Source organism: Topomyia yanbarensis, chromosome 1 (assembly GCF_030247195.1).
Source record: "Topomyia yanbarensis strain Yona2022 chromosome 1, ASM3024719v1, whole genome shotgun sequence".
In the NCBI taxonomy this organism is placed as follows: Eukaryota; Metazoa; Arthropoda; class Insecta; order Diptera; family Culicidae; genus Topomyia; species Topomyia yanbarensis.
In genome coordinates, this window is record NC_080670.1 from 156,044,065 (window position 1) to 156,063,231 (window position 19,167).

General features: G+C 38.3%; 1 protein-coding gene across 7 annotated transcripts in view; it reads left to right on the plus strand.

Moving 5' to 3' along the window:
- LOC131678631 (integrin alpha-PS2) overlaps nt 1-19,167 on the plus strand; it is a 207,549-nt gene that overhangs the window by 119,801 nt on the left and 68,581 nt on the right. For all 7 annotated transcript variants that reach the window (XM_058958873.1, XM_058958877.1, XM_058958886.1 and 4 more), the window contains 2 exons: nt 14,960-15,089; nt 17,273-17,334. In XM_058958873.1, coding sequence (XP_058814856.1) covers nt 14,960-15,089; nt 17,273-17,334 — 192 coding nt within the window. The remainder of the gene's footprint in view (nt 1-14,959; nt 15,090-17,272; nt 17,335-19,167) is intronic.

The window sequence follows — 19,167 nt, forward strand, 5'->3', positions numbered from 1 at the left end:
GTTGAACGTTATCAGCACCACGTGCCTGACGTGCTCCAATTGGATAAAGCTGACATCCGAAAAACGAAGCTGCATTTTCACCTTCAGCAAATGTTCCACATCACCAATACTCGGTCTTATGCGGAAAGATCGGAAGTCAATGGCCACCATGTTAGATCGAAGAATCACATTTTGTTGATGAGACTCAGTCATTTTGATAGATCACTACACAAGAATAATACATAGTAACGTTTACCTTTGTTCTTCAGGCAATACACACAAGAAAAAAGTAACTATTTGCGCTGGCTTGGGTAGCAGCAGAGAGCACACTGGTATTGTGACTGATGCCTTTGGTGGTTGAGAATAGACTGCCGAATACCCTTCTCATAACTTTCTTTTTCGGTCGAAGGCAAGCATCGTTGATAAATAAATCGCTTTCTTGAACAGTAATTTCTATCGCCTGGGCGAATTTGTTGAACGTTATCAGCACCACGTGCCTGACGTGCTCCAATTGGATAAAGCTGACATCCGAAAAACGAAGCTGCATTTTCACCTTCAGCAAATGTTCCACATCACCAATACTCGGTCTTATGCGGAAAGATCGGAAGTCAATGGCCACCATGTTAGATCGAAGAATCACATTTTGTTGATGAGACTCAGTCATTTTGATAGATCACTACACAAGAATAATACATAGTAACGTTTACCTTTGTTCTTCAGGCAATACACACAAGAAAAAAGTAACTATTTGCGCTGGCTTGGGTAGCAGCAGAGAGCACACTGGTATTGTGACTGATGCCTTTGGTGGTTGAGAATAGACTGCCGAATACCCTTCTCATAACTTTCTTTTTCGGTCGAAGGCAAGCATCGTTGATAAATAAATCGCTTTCTTGAACAGTAATTTCTACTCATAACCTACCGATTGTAACTAGTGGTTTACGGATTACTCAAAAAAGTTATTACAAGTCTAGCAAGATCCAGTAATTTAACTTGGTCAACAATCCTAGTCTAGTGTTTAATTACAGATAAAATTATATTTTATAACAGTCGCATGTACTCTTGTGTCAGACAGTCCGTCCGTCATCGTTTTACAAATAATTAAACGTTGAAATTGCAGCTAAAAACCTAATATAACATTTTAAATATGATTTACATGTCAGCTGCACACCCCCTAACCGCACTCTCTTTCTCATCGACCAAGTCACTAACTGCCAATTGGTTCACTAAAACTAAACAAAGAAGTAATTGCGCGCTCCATTCTCTATACCCAATCCTCAGACCTTTGCCCTGCAACCGCGATGAGAAAGAAAGGATTATACGATCCTTCTAATTGAATGATTGTGTGCTGCAGCAGCCCATCCTCCGTTCGTGAACTCGTCAATCATCATTATCCATTTAATCAGTCCGAAAACGCGAGTGCTATAATAAATACCGTATTATCTTGTGACGGTGGTCGCGAGCCCGGAGGTTCGTTCACAGAGCAACTAGTATATAGCCGTCATCGTCTTTATCGCCGCCTGGAGGATGCGGGGCAGATGGGTGAGGTGACCCATCATCATCAAATTATCGCCGCTTCAACCAACGAAACCACCAACCAGCAGAAGACGAATGATGATCGGTGGAAAAGGAACCGGAGATCCGCTCGTGGTCGACTGCAGCGAATGAAGATAACAAGAAAATGTAGAGAGATAGATAGAGAGAGAGAGCGACGAGATCACGGATAACAAAAGCCACACGAGCGCAATTGAAGAGCATCCCAAACCAACGTATTCACGTCGGCAAATGAGGATAGGCTCGAGATAAGTGAAATTGTTGATTAAAGCAGAACGGAAAAAGACTTCCCATATTTTAACAAATTGAATATTAAACAATTTTAAATCGCAACCGAGATGTTTAGAATGCCGAAGAAATATCTACCACGATGAGGCCAATTTTAAAGCGATTGAATCGTTTATTAATGTGGAGACAAAGACCATTGTTGGGTGTATTCCGTTTTGAAGAACCGGAAAGCCAGACGGAACGTGAAAGAATAGTGAAGCGATTATCACCGATAATCTGGGACTTATTATAACTTGATTGGGATGGTTACAAATTAAGCGGCGCATGCTGTCGAATGCGTGATTTGTATTTTCGTAACTTACTGTCTGTAGAAATTCCTGATTTTATTGCTTCGACTATTTTTGTCGATTATGAATACGAATAATGTTTTGCTATATAGAAAAGAGTTGTTTATTTTTTCGATTTAAACAGAAAAAGTATAAATAAAATCCGAAAATTGATCAGGACCCTGTAAAAAGTGAGGGGGAGGGGTAAGCACCAGTAAAAATTAATTTCAGGGAACCAGATAAACTTCTTGCGAAACCAATGTGTCTTGTTTCTTAAACACGTGCCTTGATATGTTGAACGCGTCCAATTCAGATAGTGTGACGCTGGACGCAACCTAATACAAAGTATAACGAGTCACTCAGAAGCTGTTGCTCGAAACAGAATTATTTGTTGAAAGTCGAATGGCGTTGACATTTGTGGGTCTTCCCTGCAACGTCATACAAATTTTTGGTTTCATATGAGGTCAACAAACGCCCGGCTTTTTATTTTGTTTTGTATTCTCTCGACCAACACCGCATTGCAATAGTAATTTAATCACCTGTCAATTTTCAAAAGGTAGCAACCGAAGTTAAACGAAAACATTCCCCATTACCGGTATTACAGTTTACTGTTTGAAACTGCTCTTGTTTTTGAGGTGTCTTTCGGAACTCAATACACAATCGGGTTGGTACAACCATAGAATATAAAATAATAGCTGCAACAAAACGAATACGCCAATTGAAAAAAACAACTGTTTTTCAATCGAAGTGAAGATTCGCTTGTTTTGGTTCATTTGCTGGATTTGCTAGCAGTGTACATCGGCCTCCGTGTACGGAAATGGTCACGCCGGTTTCTAGACTGGTTTAGGGCAGTCCCGGTGAAAACCGGTACTCGCGCTTCTATGACACAAACATGTCACTTGTTTTTGTGTGTATGTATGTAGTATAGTCCAGTTCGCAATTGAGTTCTTGTCGCCCGGTCTCACGAACACTTCTGCAGCTTCCTGGTTGAAAACAATCCCATTTGATTTTGCCGTCTTTGTTTATTATTTTCCACCAGCTAGTGATGTAGTGTTTGTGGTATGTGCCGTGTACGTACATGAGCCGTAGAAAAGTCTATGAAATTGTCTTGTTTTCAAGTCAGTCTCAACTCAACATTCACCGATCGATTGGTCGTTCCGTTCAGTGAAGGTCGCTGGATTGATTTTGGTACCCGTTACTGGTACCATCCGTTATATGCTATCTGCACCCAATTCTGACTGAGCTAGTTGCGACTATCTGCAGCACCCTTAAGGAGTTGAGATAAGCCGTCACTGGTTGTTATAGTGATCCCGTCCATTTTCGTACAATTTCGGTGGATTGGGATTTATAAGGAAGGTTTTCGTGAACGATAAAATTAAGAAAGTCGAAGGGTTCGAAAATATTCTTATGTAATTAAAAAACCAGGGGTCTGTAGATTTTCGCACCAATTCCACTTTCTGAACCTTACAACTGGGTACCATGAAAATAAAGCTTTTACTTTAGCTAGAATTCTCCCAAAATTTCTTAAATTTTCAAAAAGAAGGGGAGGGGTGAAACCCCTAGTGCTTAACCCTTTCATGTACATGTTGTTTATTAAAAACAATGTTTTTCGACAGCTTTAATTATTGTTGTAGGCAAGATTTGCTTATTAAAATAATTTAAGCTAGTAACTGGGACTATCACCTTTCATATGAGCGCTTGTAATTAGAAATATTATCCGTAGAACTGAAGTGATTGCTATTAGTCTGATAAGCTTCCGCTGTAGCAGTGCTGCTAGGGCCATTTGAAGCTAGCGATGAAAAATGAAATTTTGATTTATCTCTATATCGACTATTGTTAGCATTTTGATCTTATTTTATCAGCCTCACATAAAAATCTGTTGGATGGACTCTAGCATATGTTTAGGGCATATAACTCATCTGTCAAAGCTCACTTCGAGTGGAAATTCCGGACAAACCGTTATTTACCAAATCACAGATGTTGGTAGTAAACGAAAGAGTGATCGGCCAATGGCGGTTTGTCCGGAATTTCCTTCCAAAAAGAATTTTGACATTTGGCTCTTACGCCGCAATCATATGTTTGTCGATATATCCTGTTTTTAAACGTTGCCCTAAGGGAAATTTACACTAGACTACGTCTAGGCTCTATAGAATTCTATTTAAAATTTTCGAATTTAAAAAAAAATACCCTCGATTTTGTCCCCATTTTGTCAGCCTAAAATAAACCAAGGGGCGGGTCTTCACTGTATATTAGTTTCTGAGAGATCTGAATCTCCCCGTTGAAATAGGGAACATTTACTGCCGGGAACTATTCGAGTAGATCGTGACAAAGCTGGCAACTAAATGGCCTACGACAACGTGCATTGATATCGGCAGAATTTTCACCGTAGGGTAGATTGGCCAAAATTACAGACTCTTTATACGCAAACTAGAAAAGTGTCAAAAAGTGCAGCCAAACGAGCATGATGGTTTTGTGAGGGGATGTATAGGAGCAAGCCTATTCAAAGCTTATGGGATCTATCGTGATGTCAGTTTACATGCATGGTTGCTAGTTTTACGGTTTTTGTCTCCGCAAGTATGTGTATAAAGTGTCTGTAATTAAAATGCAATAGAAAAATGCACACCAGTTCTTTTTAGTGAGTTCAGTGAATTGTAGTGAACCGATTGTTCTGAATAGGTCATCAGCTCATTTATTTTGACAAATCTATACCATACATCGGTTTATTTTCCTCTCGCTCTTTTTGAACCGATGACCCGATCTGCTCTTTTCTGTCCGCTCTTTCACGATCTGAAGATCCGAAGACATAACTCTTTAAACGACCGCCAAGCAGGGTGGCCAGACCTACCGATTTATCGGTTGTCCTACCGATTTTGGTCTTCTCTACCGATTCACAGACGACCAACGGAAAACTACCGATATTTTGTTATCCCTACCGAAAACTACCGATTTTTATTGATTTTGGACACATCCTACTCAAAATTAACTTTTGGGTTGGATTTGGTCTGAGATCTGTGTTTTCAGTATTTTACAATTCTATGTCAACACTACGTTTTTGGGACAACAACCCGGCCTACAGATAACTACCGATAAACTTTTAGTGACCCTACCGATATTAAGGAATTGAATCTGGCCACCCTGTCGCCAAGAGCTGCTTTCAGGTACAGTGTACCAGGTATGTTTTTCCAAATGTCTTCACATTCCAATTTGTCACCCTTCATTTGTCTTCACCGATCATAATTCTGAATCGGTTTTTGATTTTGAACCAGAGTTCTGTCAGAAAGCAGTCAAGACATTCGAAAAAAATTGTCTTCGAAATGGGAAACTAGTCTTCACAACCTTTCAAATGTCTTCAAAGGGATGGGAGCAAGACGAGCAAGAGGAATGATAGATAGAACGAAACGACGAAAAAGGCTCGAAAGCACCTAGCTCTAGCAACTGGCTTTGTATGTTTGTACCTTATCGTGTGAGAACCCAAGCAGAAACTTTGTAATGTGAGGAAGCAACGCCAATATTTTTGTTTTCTTATTCGCGTTACTACTTGCGTACAGTGTTTGTTTGATATTTATTGTGAGTCTCTTTTTAAGGTTTTTTAGACATTCTTGTTGAAGCCGAACGTATTATGAGAATACTTCACAAAACTAGATAGCTTTAACGAAGTGAAAACACTCTTGTGTAAGAGCATTTCATAACAAACAAACAAACTGTTAGGACTGACGGGATATGTGAAAAATCCCATCGGTGAAGAGAAGACGCGAAATATAGCGATATCTCGTTAGTTGTTTGTATAGTACGTTGTTTGAAATAGATCATTAAGTTTTAAATGGAATTATGATTACCATTACAATCAATCATAGACATTTTCATTTCAACGTAGACATTTTCATTGTGAAATGGACTGGATTTATGGCGATTTTCCTGAAACCTTTCTGTTTTGAAACATTCCAGTTGGCCCAACATCTCATCTTCAAGAGTACCATAAATGAGGATGATTTTATTACGATCGTGAAAAAATCCTATTACTCTTTAGTTGAATTTTATTTTATCTGGCCCAGCAGGACTTTTCTTGCACGACAGGAGCGCAACTGAAAATTTCCTCATCGAAAAAAGAGAGTTAATTGAGTAGTTCCCGGCGCCACGCCGCGCACAATTTTCTGTATAGGGACAGAGGCCGGGCAAAACTTCCTTGCAAAGTCCATTGTGTCAAATATTGCTCGTTACTGTTTGTTACATTTGGATTACGCATTTTTAAGCAGCTTTCCATAGAGAGAGCTCTTTGATGTTTCTCTCGATAAACTATTGACAAACTTACGCCAATAGCTGTTCTTTTGTGCGAACAAACCTTGAAACTAACTGTTCAAACTGTGTAACGCTGTAAGTTTGTCGGTGTTCCACCACCACGCTTCCGGAGTTCGTTATATGCTTCGCATAAGCATCAGAACACTTTTTATCCCACCAGCAGGGATTCCATTATGTCAGATTTATCTGGCGCAGCCAAAGTTTTTTTCAGCTACCAGACAAAAAGACAAATCTCTCATTCTGCAGATTTTTAAATTATAGAAATTATTACACACAAATTTTAGAAATTTGGGTCTTATATTTCCAAATTTAACACAGATCGATTGATGCATGTCTAAAATGCAATCCAAAATTTCGATGACTTTGAGGTTGCAGTCAAGTTTTTGCCAAACAATTTTAGATGAACTGCTAGATTTTCTTTGAGAAATAGTGGCAACCCTGCCGGTCTCCAGTTTCCTGTCCATCGTTTGCTGAGAAAAGGTCACTACGCTGGGCATGAAGGTGCCAGAGCACCCGTCTATCTGGCAGCAGTGAATATCTTGCCACCAAAGTATTGGAGTTGGCAGAAAATGCTGACCGTGATAACAAAAAGATCATAAGAAGACCTGCGCAGCTTAAAGCTTTTCAGGGCGACTATACTCTTCGCATAAAGAATTAAATTGTTTTCTCTACGGGCCATGGTGTGAATAATTCTTCGCTACTGTTGCCGATACTGGCTGGTAATATGACAGTCCAACGAATGACGAGAAAACTCGACTAGCGGGAATACGCACTACTCTCGATCGTTTTCTTGCCATGTGCCTTTTTTCTTTTCATTATATAGGTTTTAACATTAAGGTCATTTGCTTCTTTTCGGATTAGAGAAATCTCTTTTTGTGAAAATCTCTAACCCTATGTGCGGGGTTGGGAATCGAACACAGGTGAGCTGCGTGCAAGACAATCGATTTACCAACTACGCTATGCTCGTCCCCTTTGCCAAGTGCCTTTCCATTCCTTTTTGCTACAAGACTAGCATAACCAAAACTAATATGCGTCTTCCCTTCGCTATTCATCCAGTGGCCAGTGTTGCCACACGCAGCTTTTCATCAATTGCATTCCAACAATATTATCAAATAATGCTGCGGATTTGAAAAGAAGAAAAATAGTCGGTGGAGGAAAAGATTTTCAAATTTTAATGTTTTTATCATATTTATCCTAACGAATCATTTGAAAATCTTCCATACAAACGCGAATCCGTTGAAAGTCATTATATTTGACTTAACGCTCCAAACTGTAGTCACGACACTCCGATTGTATCCCAGACAGTACCCACCCATATTTTTAATCTAGAAATCAGGATTTTCGAAAATTTGTGATCGGTCAAATAGTTTTTGTTTTGCAAATAGAGTAAAAAAATCTGTGATTTTACAAAATATCTGTAAAAAATGGGAACCTTGTAAAGCAGCAAGAAGCCCACCAAAAATGGAAAAATATGTTTTTTTTTTAAATTTTTGTATACATTTAAACATCTGAGAGACTTTTAGGGAAAACGCGCACACTTTTACATTTTCGGCGTGTTTTGAATATACTAGCAAACCAGTGCCGCCTCCGCACCGTATCAGGTTAGAAAATAATTCAAACCGGAAGAAGAGATTGTGTAGGAGAAGTTTGTTTTGTAATGCAATGTAAAATGAAAATTTCAATTAAAAGTTGGATGGGTAACAGGGTTGCCACTTTTTTCAAAGAAAGTCAGGTAGATTAATTAAATATGTCTGGCTAAAACTTGACAGTGATCTAAAAGTCATCGAAATTTGACGTACATAGAACGGGCTTCAATCGATTTTTGTTAATTTGGGAAAGTTAGGCCCAAAATTTCCAACATTTGTGCGTAACAACTTGAATAATTTAAAAATCTGGCAGAATGAGAAGTTTGTTTTTTTTTAATCTGGAAGCTGCAAAAAACTCTGGCTGTACCAGACAAATCTGGCATAATAGCATGTCTGGTGGGTAATGTCAGAGACATAACCGAAATGAAGTAGAATAATACGCAGTTAATACGAATTCTGCAACTTTTACTGTCTTCTAAAAGATTTTATTAATAACGATATACGTGTACCGTTATTTCGGTATTTTCATTAGAAATACCGAAATAAATTATTTAAAAAAAAAACCTTCCAGAAGATAGTAAAAAAATACAGCATTCGTATTAACAGTCTAAAATGTATTCTACTTGATTTCGTTTTTGCCTCTGACATTACTTATCCATCTTTTTAAGGGGTTACATACCTTTTTATTTTTCAAAAAATCTAACCTTTTTATTACTTTATCTGTGAGTGCAACTCCTTGAGAATATTTTTCCAAATTTTTAATAGAGATCCGCGAAATAGATCGAAAGCTACAGCGCTTCCAGGCGCGCTTCTTCTATTAAAAGCAGTGGTAACTTGAAATTTTTAACTCGATTTTCTGGAAATGTCGTTTTTCCAAAAATGTTTTTCCGTGATCCACGATTACCGAAAAACCACACAACCGATTTTCTTCATTTTTTTTTTCAATTTATCGTAATTAATTTTTCTCGTTCCTTAACGATTCCTATTTTATTGCATATTCATTCAAAATGCATTCAAAAATCTAGTTCGAGCCAAAGATATACATGGCGTTCCATTTCAATGTTCGATAGGGTAACTACCGTAAACCGGGGTGACTTTGATCATCGGGGTGACTTTGATCACTCGAAACTTTTTTCGTAGATCGCTTATTAAACCAGTATAGTCTACCGAATCATTTTAATTTGAAATTATTTTTACACTAAACTTATGAAATACTGATTTGTTATACTTTTTGAGTATATTGTTCGGTTTTTGGGTACAAAAACTACAAAACACCGAAATTTGACATTCCCTTATTTTTACGAAGCTTCGTAAAGTGTCTATTTTTTATAAAACAAATAAATCTCAGTTTTGAGCAAGAGTAATAAATTACAAGCGAGTTTTTATTTTCCTTTAGATTGGGATGTGCCAAATTTAGTTTCAAGAGTTTGTTTATTTTAAATACATTTTTTTGTGAAACTAGTTGGCAATTATTTCAAATTATTTTAAGCTAAAATTCGCAACATATTTTTATTGTTCAATATTCCAACGTGTTAAAATGGATTAAACTTTTTGTACATTGATAAAGCACTGAAATAAAACCATTTTCGCAGTTTTAAAGGTTTTCAGAATATTTTGTTCTAGTTGGACACAAATTATACGAATTTTGGTTACTCGAATTGTACAGTACATTGAAATACTTTTTATAATACCAATTAATATCTATTTAAGAATGAGTATCTTTCCAGAATTAGTTTAAATAAACAATTTAAAGAAAAACATTGACATCAACAACTTAATGTGGGTGAACATGCAGGTTATCAAAGTCACCCCGGAATACGAAAACGGACTTCAACTTGAAATTATTTTTGGAAAAATAGCTGTAAGCGGACAATTTTAGGTTAAACCATCCAATCTTGTTCTCCATACATCAGTACATGTTTTAAAAATATTAAACTTGAAAAAAAATGTGTTGCGTCTAAAAATATGTAATGATTACTCCGAAAAGTGATCAATGTCACCCCGGTTTACGGTATTGTTGTTCTCTGGACATGCTTAGTTTTTGTTATAATTCGTGCTCATAATTTGAGAATAGACTAGTTTGTATAAACTATATCAACTAAAAGAACCGATATTTAAACGATGTTTATGATTTTAGGATATTTGTCGCAATTTTTGTATTTTTTCATCATTTTACCGTTATATTGTATTCATTGGTTTACTATTGATTTTTTCAGGCAAAGTAGCACGATTTGTTTACATGACTTCAGACCTTAATCACGATCTAAGTAATTTCTATTCTCGTTCTCGTGATATTTTAGTCACAAGTAGAGTGATTTGTGTTCATGACTTCAGGATCTTGGTCACGATTTTCGTTATATATTCGCACGTTATCGTGATATAATCTCGATTTCAATTCCGAATTTTACACATTGAGTAATGTTACTGATGTTCATGATATCAGTAGTAGTATATAATTTATTTTCGTTTTATCGTGATATGCTTTTTTTTAATTACTGTCGGATTTTTTACTCGTAGTAACGTGACAATATGAACTATATCATAAAATTGCGACTGATTCGCGGTATCCTGTTTTGTGAACTATATAACGAACACGATTTGTGGCTTTATACTGTATTTTCTGTAGTCAGCGAAGTTTTTGTTTTCTGTCCAGACATCACATTGAACCTTTTCAAATGAATAACGATGGACATAACATTATGCTATTTCATGAAAAACCCAAATTTTGCGAAGTGGTTCACGTGAATATTTCATGACCATGTGCAGATTTGCATGAAATTGGAAATAATTAGTGATATCTTTTAAATATGATAAAGAATCAAGATAGATTATGAATCATGTGCTCGGAATCATGAACCAGTTCACGAATACATGAATAATGTTTTATGATTTTCTGCATTATTTCCCCCGTATGCATGGTCAAACGTGACATTTATACTAGGAATCGTGAATCAGTTCTCGTTCTCATGAATAAGATGTCCCGATATTGTGAACTATTTCATGGGGACGCATGGTCAGTCGTGACTAATTCGATAGGAACTATGAATCAGTCTACGTATACATGAATGATGTGTTCTGATTTTGTGAAGTATTTCATGAGCACAAATGATCAGTTGTGACTATTATAATAGAAATCATGTATCAGTTAACGTTCTCATGCATACTATTTTATAATTTTGTGAACTTTTTCACTAGCTGATATTGAATCGTGATTAATATATTAGGAATTATGAACTAGTTCACGATGATTGAAAGGATTTGTGAAAAATATTACGAGTTTCGCGAAACACTTCACGAGAAAATATGTTCTGATTTTGTGAACTAATTCACAACCACGAAAACTAAATCATGTTCACGATTCAATACATCATGAACAAGTTTTGAGTAATGCTCCCAAATCTATGAATAAAATCACGACGCCGGTGGTGAAGTGGTAAGCGTGACCGCCACTCATTCCAATTTGCCTGGGTTCAATTCTAGCCGAGGTCGTTGAGATTTTTCTGAGGTGAAAAAATCTGTGGTCACGTCTTCCTTCGGAAGGGAAGTAAAGCCGTTGGTTCCCGGTCTATGAGTTTGGTGGATCGATATCTAGTCCAGTCATCTCTCTGGCATCGGTAAAGAAGAAGTGATCCAACTTCTATACTCTTACTAATAAAATTATCCTCCCCCTGTGTTTCTTTGTGGAGTGCGCAGTAGTATATACGGCCTCCAGCAAAAGCAAGTATCGGACTAACCATTCCTTCCCTTTACTTCCGCGATCTACGTTCGGGCCTGGCCGGCGCCGGTATTGATCAATACTTTAGGATTACCAGAAGTTGCACATTGAAAGGTGTTTCGCTATTCCCAAGCATAATAATCTACTTATTCTCTGTGCAACTTCAGCTAGTCTAGATCGATAACGGAGTAGCAGCCAGGGGTAGTCACACAAGCTCAAGCTCAAATCTATGAATAATATCACGAGCAGGCATTGTAATTCTCTCTCATTCACGCGTGAAGAAGCTTATCCGATGTCCAACTTTTCCGAGATAAGATGAGTCGCAAAATTCTCCGTCTCCACAAATAGCGTGAGAATGATTTTCCGGATAAAATTTATTTGACTTATTCTTTCTCACCGGAGAAGGTGATAAAATTTCAATTTCGTGGAAATCAATTATAACTTCAAAAAATACATTTAATTACAAAAAAAAAGCGGCAAAGAAATATGATAGACTTGTTTCTTCGCGTTTTGGAATAACGATAGCAAAGCAGGGAACACAAAAAGGATACCGTGATAAACTCATTCACTCATTCTCCGACTGTTTTATTTATCCGGAGAAATAACACGTTGTATTTATCCGGAGAAGTTTTGTGAGTGCCAATAACTTTTCGTGTGAAAATGTGAGTTTTTATTGTCGCAGTAGCCAAATATCCGGGCGCATTTAGTCATATGAGCGATAAATGCAATGCCTGATCACGAGTCAACGGCTGGTTTTGTGCATAATATTCATAAAGTTGTAGATTAGTTCACGTGCTGAAAATCGATCTGGTAATGACATGGCGAAAGCCATGACTGAAGTTCACAATACAAAACAAATATCTCCACCATTAAAAATCGTTGTGTATGCGTAGGAAATTGAACATAATTATAAAACACATGATTTTGGTTCATGGTCCTGTTTTCGTAACGTAACGTGTTCCAGAACTCTTGGCACTTTATTCACGATTTTGGAAACAATTTTTTTCCGTGTATAATTCCGCTCTAGTTGAAGTGATCGATGGTTTTTGGAAATTTCCTAAAATTAGGAGAATTGGCAGTTGGCAGAGTTTTCAAATTTTAAGCAAACTGTTCGTAAGCTGACAGGAATTTTCAGACAGAGTAGAATTAATATATAACTTGTATTTCAATTTTGATTGACGTTCAAAAACAGCATCATTACATTAGAGCTTCGTTGCTGATAGGAAATTATCCAACAAATACGATTTCAAATCGCGAAGCATTTTAAATAAACACGTTTAATTTCGCGGGATGTATGTGGACGCGGGACATTTTACCAAAATGTGTGTCACTTTACTTGTCACTTGTACGTAAATATTCTATAAGGTACAACTTCCGCTATGTGTGTACCGTGTCACTCGACCTTTCTACTTTGTACCGTATGTGCTATGAAGATACAAGCAAACGGTGTCAATATTGTAACCCAGTTTCATCTACTCATTCTTCCTGGGAATGGCACGCTGTAGGCTGAAGGTTCACTCTGGCATTTGGGATCACTAGAGCGAGTTTTAACCGTGTGAGTGTAAGAAACGGTGCTCAAAATTAGAACTTTAATTCACTTGTAGAGTTCTAGTTTTCTACACCGTTTCTAACACTTAAACAGTTGAAATTAAAATTTTTGTGGCCATATTTTTGCCTTTTTCATACCAGCTCGCACATTATTCATTATCCTGGTATTTTTTCTGTGTTCTCTTTATTTCGCTGTATCTGTAGGGTTACCTATTCACTGTTTAGCATCCAATGAAGCTGAAGGGCATCACCGAGAAAATAAAAATACCCATTCTCACATATTTTCCTAAAACCTTCAAACCTTCGAACGTCGTGCAGTAAAGGTGTACATCGTTGAAAGTCCTTCGCCGTTAACCAGACCTTCATTGTGTGGCGCGATAAACATCACCAATATCGTAAAAACGCCGCCACGGATATTATATACATTCGCTATCACGTCGGGTTCCGCCAAAGGAGGAAATAGGCAGCCACTCAGTGACATGATAATGGATCCTGATGGTAACGCGGCGAATAGTTCCTCCCTTGGACTGTGTGAAAATGGGACACGAGCAGACGTTCGCCGCGGTGGGGAATGATAAATTGTATGACCCATTAACTTTTTCGACACCTTTTAGCACTTTGCTTCCTGTTTGACTGACTCCGTCATTGTGCGGACCTCGCTGATTTGTGTGCAATGGAGAAATCAAATCAGACATTATCTATATCATATGTCGGCTCTTTTCTTTGGAACTTTCTGCTGTTGTAATATTTCGAGTTTGCCCTACAAACGACTTGTTCTCCTTCATATTTAAATGGCAATCAATACTGAATATAATTTAATATATATTAGAAAACGATTCGAATTGTTCAAGTGGATTAGAGTGGAATAACATTTCGGCGAATCTGACTGAGAAGTCGTGTTTGACAAATCTCAATTTGCTGACCAACGCTGGCATGCAACTAATTCAATATTTTTTCCTACACCTCAAACCAATATCTGATAGTGCTGAATATTTTTATGTTTATTTTCCAAAAAGTTCGCAGTGTTTATTTTATAACACCTTCATCGTGACTTGCACCACTCTGACGTAAGCTCGACATTTCCCATTAGGAACATTAAACTTTCTTTCAACACGACTTTGTCTGACCCTCTCCCGCTCCACCGGCCTCCCCTTCGACAGATCAAGCCACTAGTATATGCAGTTGTTCAATATGGTCAAGTCAAGTGCCGCCGGAGAGTGATATAGCGAAAACAACAATAAAATCGCATTGTTTTGACCATTTAGGGCTCACCGGTTGCAGGTCTTTTTTTGTTCGCGCTGTTTCCCCAGTTCACCGCCAAGTTCTTTTGGCTTCTGTGGAGCACGAAGGATGTGGCAAAACTGCAACGTTGGACACGATCGTCCCTTACTCCCTAGCCCTTCCCCGCCCGGAGAAGCAGCAGATATTTATCCGGTTGTGGGCCGCGATGATACCGTTCGATACCGGTTGCCTTATTTGAAAATGGTCAGTTTTTGTCCGCTTGTTACTGTGGAATATCTTCTGGAGGAGATCTCCCTTTTCACGGCAAAGCGCGGGTATCACGCATTTATCCGCGTGCCATCGTGTTGTGATTTGTAGGACACCAGTCGACCCTGGCGATCAAATTGGGGAAAGTTTGTCAAATTCTCGATATTCCAAGAAATTTGTTCCAAACTGTCAGTAACAATTCACTGCCTAAAACTGTCCTTGATCTCTTTCGTTTTTTTCAGGCTTGCGCCCCGCGGTACGTGTTTCATCAGCTGCAGCCCCGGAAGGTGGAACGAGTCGAACCGGTGGGGACCTGTTACATTGCCAGGAACAATATGCAACAGTTTGACGAATATTCACCTTGCCGAACAAGTAAGTAATCAGTGAAATTTAATCATTACAAAGGTCACACAATGAGTTTCTATGACACACGCTTAAGGTTAAACGTTAAGGCTAAGGTTCGAATTGATCATTAACCTCTTAAGTCTTTAGAACCTCTTTACGAAAAGCCCAACCACATAAATCTAGTATCCGGTACACTGTGAACCGTCAGACGCTAAGTTAAACATCTCGCCATGATCTTGCTCACTATTTATCTACCAAACGCTCGGAAACATCTTGTTGTATTTGTGTTATGCACTTAAGGTGCGACTAGCATAAACCAGACGGGTTGCTGGAACGGGTAGAAAATGTACCTATTTACAAAAACAAACGTTCAAATCCCGGGTTTTCGGTTCAACGCCCGCGGTTATCGCATAGAACAGCGATTCTTATTCCGGTAGCCGCTTTTCCCACTTAGCACCATCGCGTTGTTGTAATCTTGTAATCTCACAGCATGGCCCCGAGACGGACGGATCAGGACCGACACGGAACAGGGGAGCTGGCTGAAACCAGCCAACGCACATTAATTCCCAGTTAGCAGGAATCATAAACATGCAACCTGGGCAAAGCGCAGAGATAAGTTTCCCGCTGATCTTGAATGCTGCTCGTGTCGTGTGAAGTGGAGATTAAGCATCATCAAATATAGGAGACGGAACTCACCACTATATCACCCGGGATAGTTGTGCAGTTCTTCAGCTTCGGATTCCTAACCGAGGTGCTGCTTTGATCCGAAACACGATCGTTTTAGTTCAACGAGAATGTTTTTTTTACCTCTTATATGCATCACCATGGCGCAGTTTCCGGTAGATTTATGGTAGTAAAATCAGAGCACGCCATGACGATAGACGCTCAGTTGATCGAAACGATCACGTGAAAGATAGAGATTTCAGCGGGTATACAACTTTTTCTTCTTGCTTTATGACTGAAGAGCAAACGATATGTCGGAAAACAACGAAATTGCATTACGAGCCACTTCATTTAATAAGATTGCTGACCCTTAAAGACGCCGATAGGTGTGAAAATTTATAAATCGTATAAAAGTGCAATTTAAACTGTCTAGGGCTAGGTGTCACATTAAAAATTTAAAAATCACTTACCGTCAGCAGAGGCTACAAAATTAGAGAACGATATTTAATATTATAGTTCAAATTATACGTTGTTTTTCGACAAAAGTAAACCATAGTTGTAATCTTTGGTTCGACACAAATATTCAAATCGAAAATAAGAGTATCTACTTGGAAATAATTGCAGCTGACAGCCGTCTTTACGCATGGGCACACGGGGCTTCCGGGGCCCACATTGAGGATGGATGTGAATTTCGAAGTTGTGCGTTTTGTTGCAGAAAAGACTAAAGTGAGCAAATTGTGTAAACTCACATTGTAAAATTCGGACTGTCTCAAGGGGCTTTGGGAAAATGTTAAAATTAAGCAGCATGATTTTCTTCGCTTTATAATCATAAAAGTCTGGTCAAACCATTTAGGGAGAGCTCCAGCAAACCTAAATGCAGCGATACTCGGTCCTTTCATATATCAGAACGCTACTTGCGCAATATGAACTTTTAATGACCGGCCAAGAGACATGATGGCATCTTTTATGATCTCAACTTCACACTATGCATACTAGCCATATTGCATCTTAAATTTCAACTGGTAGCTAGCTTCTGCATTTGAGATTGTCCAGTTCCAAGCGCCGCCTTTGCCGATTAATAAAAAAACAACATCTATTTTACGAGCAATGATGAATTTTACGTCGCGTCAAGAAGTTTTTCGAGCTTGCTTACAAAGAACAAGCGCTGTTAAAACCGAAACAAAGTTGCTTGTAAGTTATAGCAATTTGTTCCTATCTGGGGTACCACACAAAAAGTAAAACAATGTTACACTTTATACCAAAGCCATAGGTAGGACCATGTGGGCCGAACTGTGTGCGCGCCTTTCCGAGTAGTAGGCGCAATCGGCATTCCTGCCAACTCCAACAAACTGACGATATGTAGCTTCCTCCCTTCGTTCCGTGAAACACATAAACATCCGGCTCAGATGTCGTTAAATTCACCGTAAAGTGGCGGCTAGAGATTTTCAAACATATGTTTCAATTTAACTTCTTCTCTCACACGGTGGAATCTGTTTATGCATTTCATTTATATCTCTCTTTTTTCGCGTCTGTTTCTTTATTTCCAGTGTTCTGGGGTTATCATCGGCAAGGATCATGTCAAGCTGGTTTCAGTGCTTCGCTGACTAAGGTAAGACACTCACTGTCGGTTGGGAGAACCACTGACATACGGATATAACACGTCGAATGTCCGTCACCAAAATATGCAAGCTTGTTGCGTTCTGTTATGTGTTTGGATATGCTACCAAAATTGTATAAATCGCCAGGAAATTAGAGTATAATCACGATGGGATTAATCTGTTGATCAAACGATCATCTTGCAAGTGCAACTAGCAGTACCAATAGTTTGGTTCCTTAATCTTACATATTCGTTTGTTTAAGTATATATTATTGTAGAGCAAATTGCATCTAATAATGTTAAGTTATACTATGTTCACACTACAGAGTGAAAACATGTTATAATAATTCGCAACTAGAAAAACGTCACCAAGATAGCGCTAAAACACGCTTTAAATCGTAGTGTGAACGTAGTATTACAGTCGAGAACTGATGTTCGGAGTTATATATCTATTTTTCTGTGGGTGAACTATGTTTCTCTGGTCTGGTTATCTCATGGCCTTTCCGAATCGTGTTCGTCTGTTTCACTCAGCGTGCTACTGATTTCGGTGAGGTTACGCTCCTTGGCAGTTAGCCCAACTAGGTAGCTAACTGCACTTTTTTGTTTAGTCAGTTCCAGTCGTAAGAAAATCATCGACACATCGTGTGATGTTTCAATTGAGTTTCTAGCAGAAACAGGGTTGAATCTATATCATCTTTTTTTATTTCATTGCACATCTTATCTAAAACACATATTTTCTCCGTGAAAAATTTATTCCGAATTGGTTCCAGTTAGGGTTCGCAGTACCGACCCTTTTTGGCGAGAACCGGTACTACGGTACTGAAGCCCTCAGTACCGGTAGTACCGGTAAAGTACCGGTACTCGAATATTTTTTTAAAAAAATCAAAAAAAGCTTCAAACTGAAATTGAATGCTCAAACTGATGATCTTATTCTCAGATGATTGATTTGCGCTGATCAAAAACATGTTTATTGTTTTTAATTGCTTCGGAATGGCAAGACTCATTTCACAGAAGATATTTTTCGTATAGGGCACATTCTTTTATTTCGAAATCTAGGCCACTTTCAAATCAATAACTGCTAAATAGTGCGACTTTCGTCGACTTGGACAGATGGTAAATGTATGAATCCCTGTTAACAACAGTAAATCAAAGCGAAAATGGCAGTAAATCCGAGCAGGTTAATCGCATTTCCTCTCTTGCTTTTCTGAAAATTGGTTTCGACCTTTATGTCGTTTGCCTACTATTCTCTAATGCATATCAAGGCTCCTTGCTTTTCTGTAAACTATGAAGTTTTGCTGAATTTTCAGATCACCAATAATTAAAAATCGCCCCATTTGAAGCAGTTCACCAAGTCTAAAACTGTTAGCTACTAAATCGCTGTTCGTTCTTTTATAGATAAGTGAATAATGGAAACCAATCAGAATGTCGCTAATAAAACTTTAACTTATAGAATTATCATGATGATGGCCCCACCTCATTCCCACACAAAGATGATATCTCAACGATTTATCTAGAACGAAAATTAATATAATTAAATGTTATCTTGCAGACCGATATTTTGAACCAGATCCCCCTGTAGAGTTAACATATTTGTCATAAAAAATTGTATAGTACCGAAAATACCGGTACTGGCTTTTGTTCAGTACCGGTATTACGGTACCAAAAATGGGTCGGTATTCCCGGGATTTTCGGTACCGGTATTACCGGTACCACAACCCTAGTTCCAGTAGGTAGTGAAATGATTCTATGTTTGTAGCTGTAGGTCCTTTAAACCGACTCTGAGTCCGTTGGTACTCCACTGTAGTTAGAGAGTTATTCGGCCTTCCCTAGCGATTGGCTTGAGTT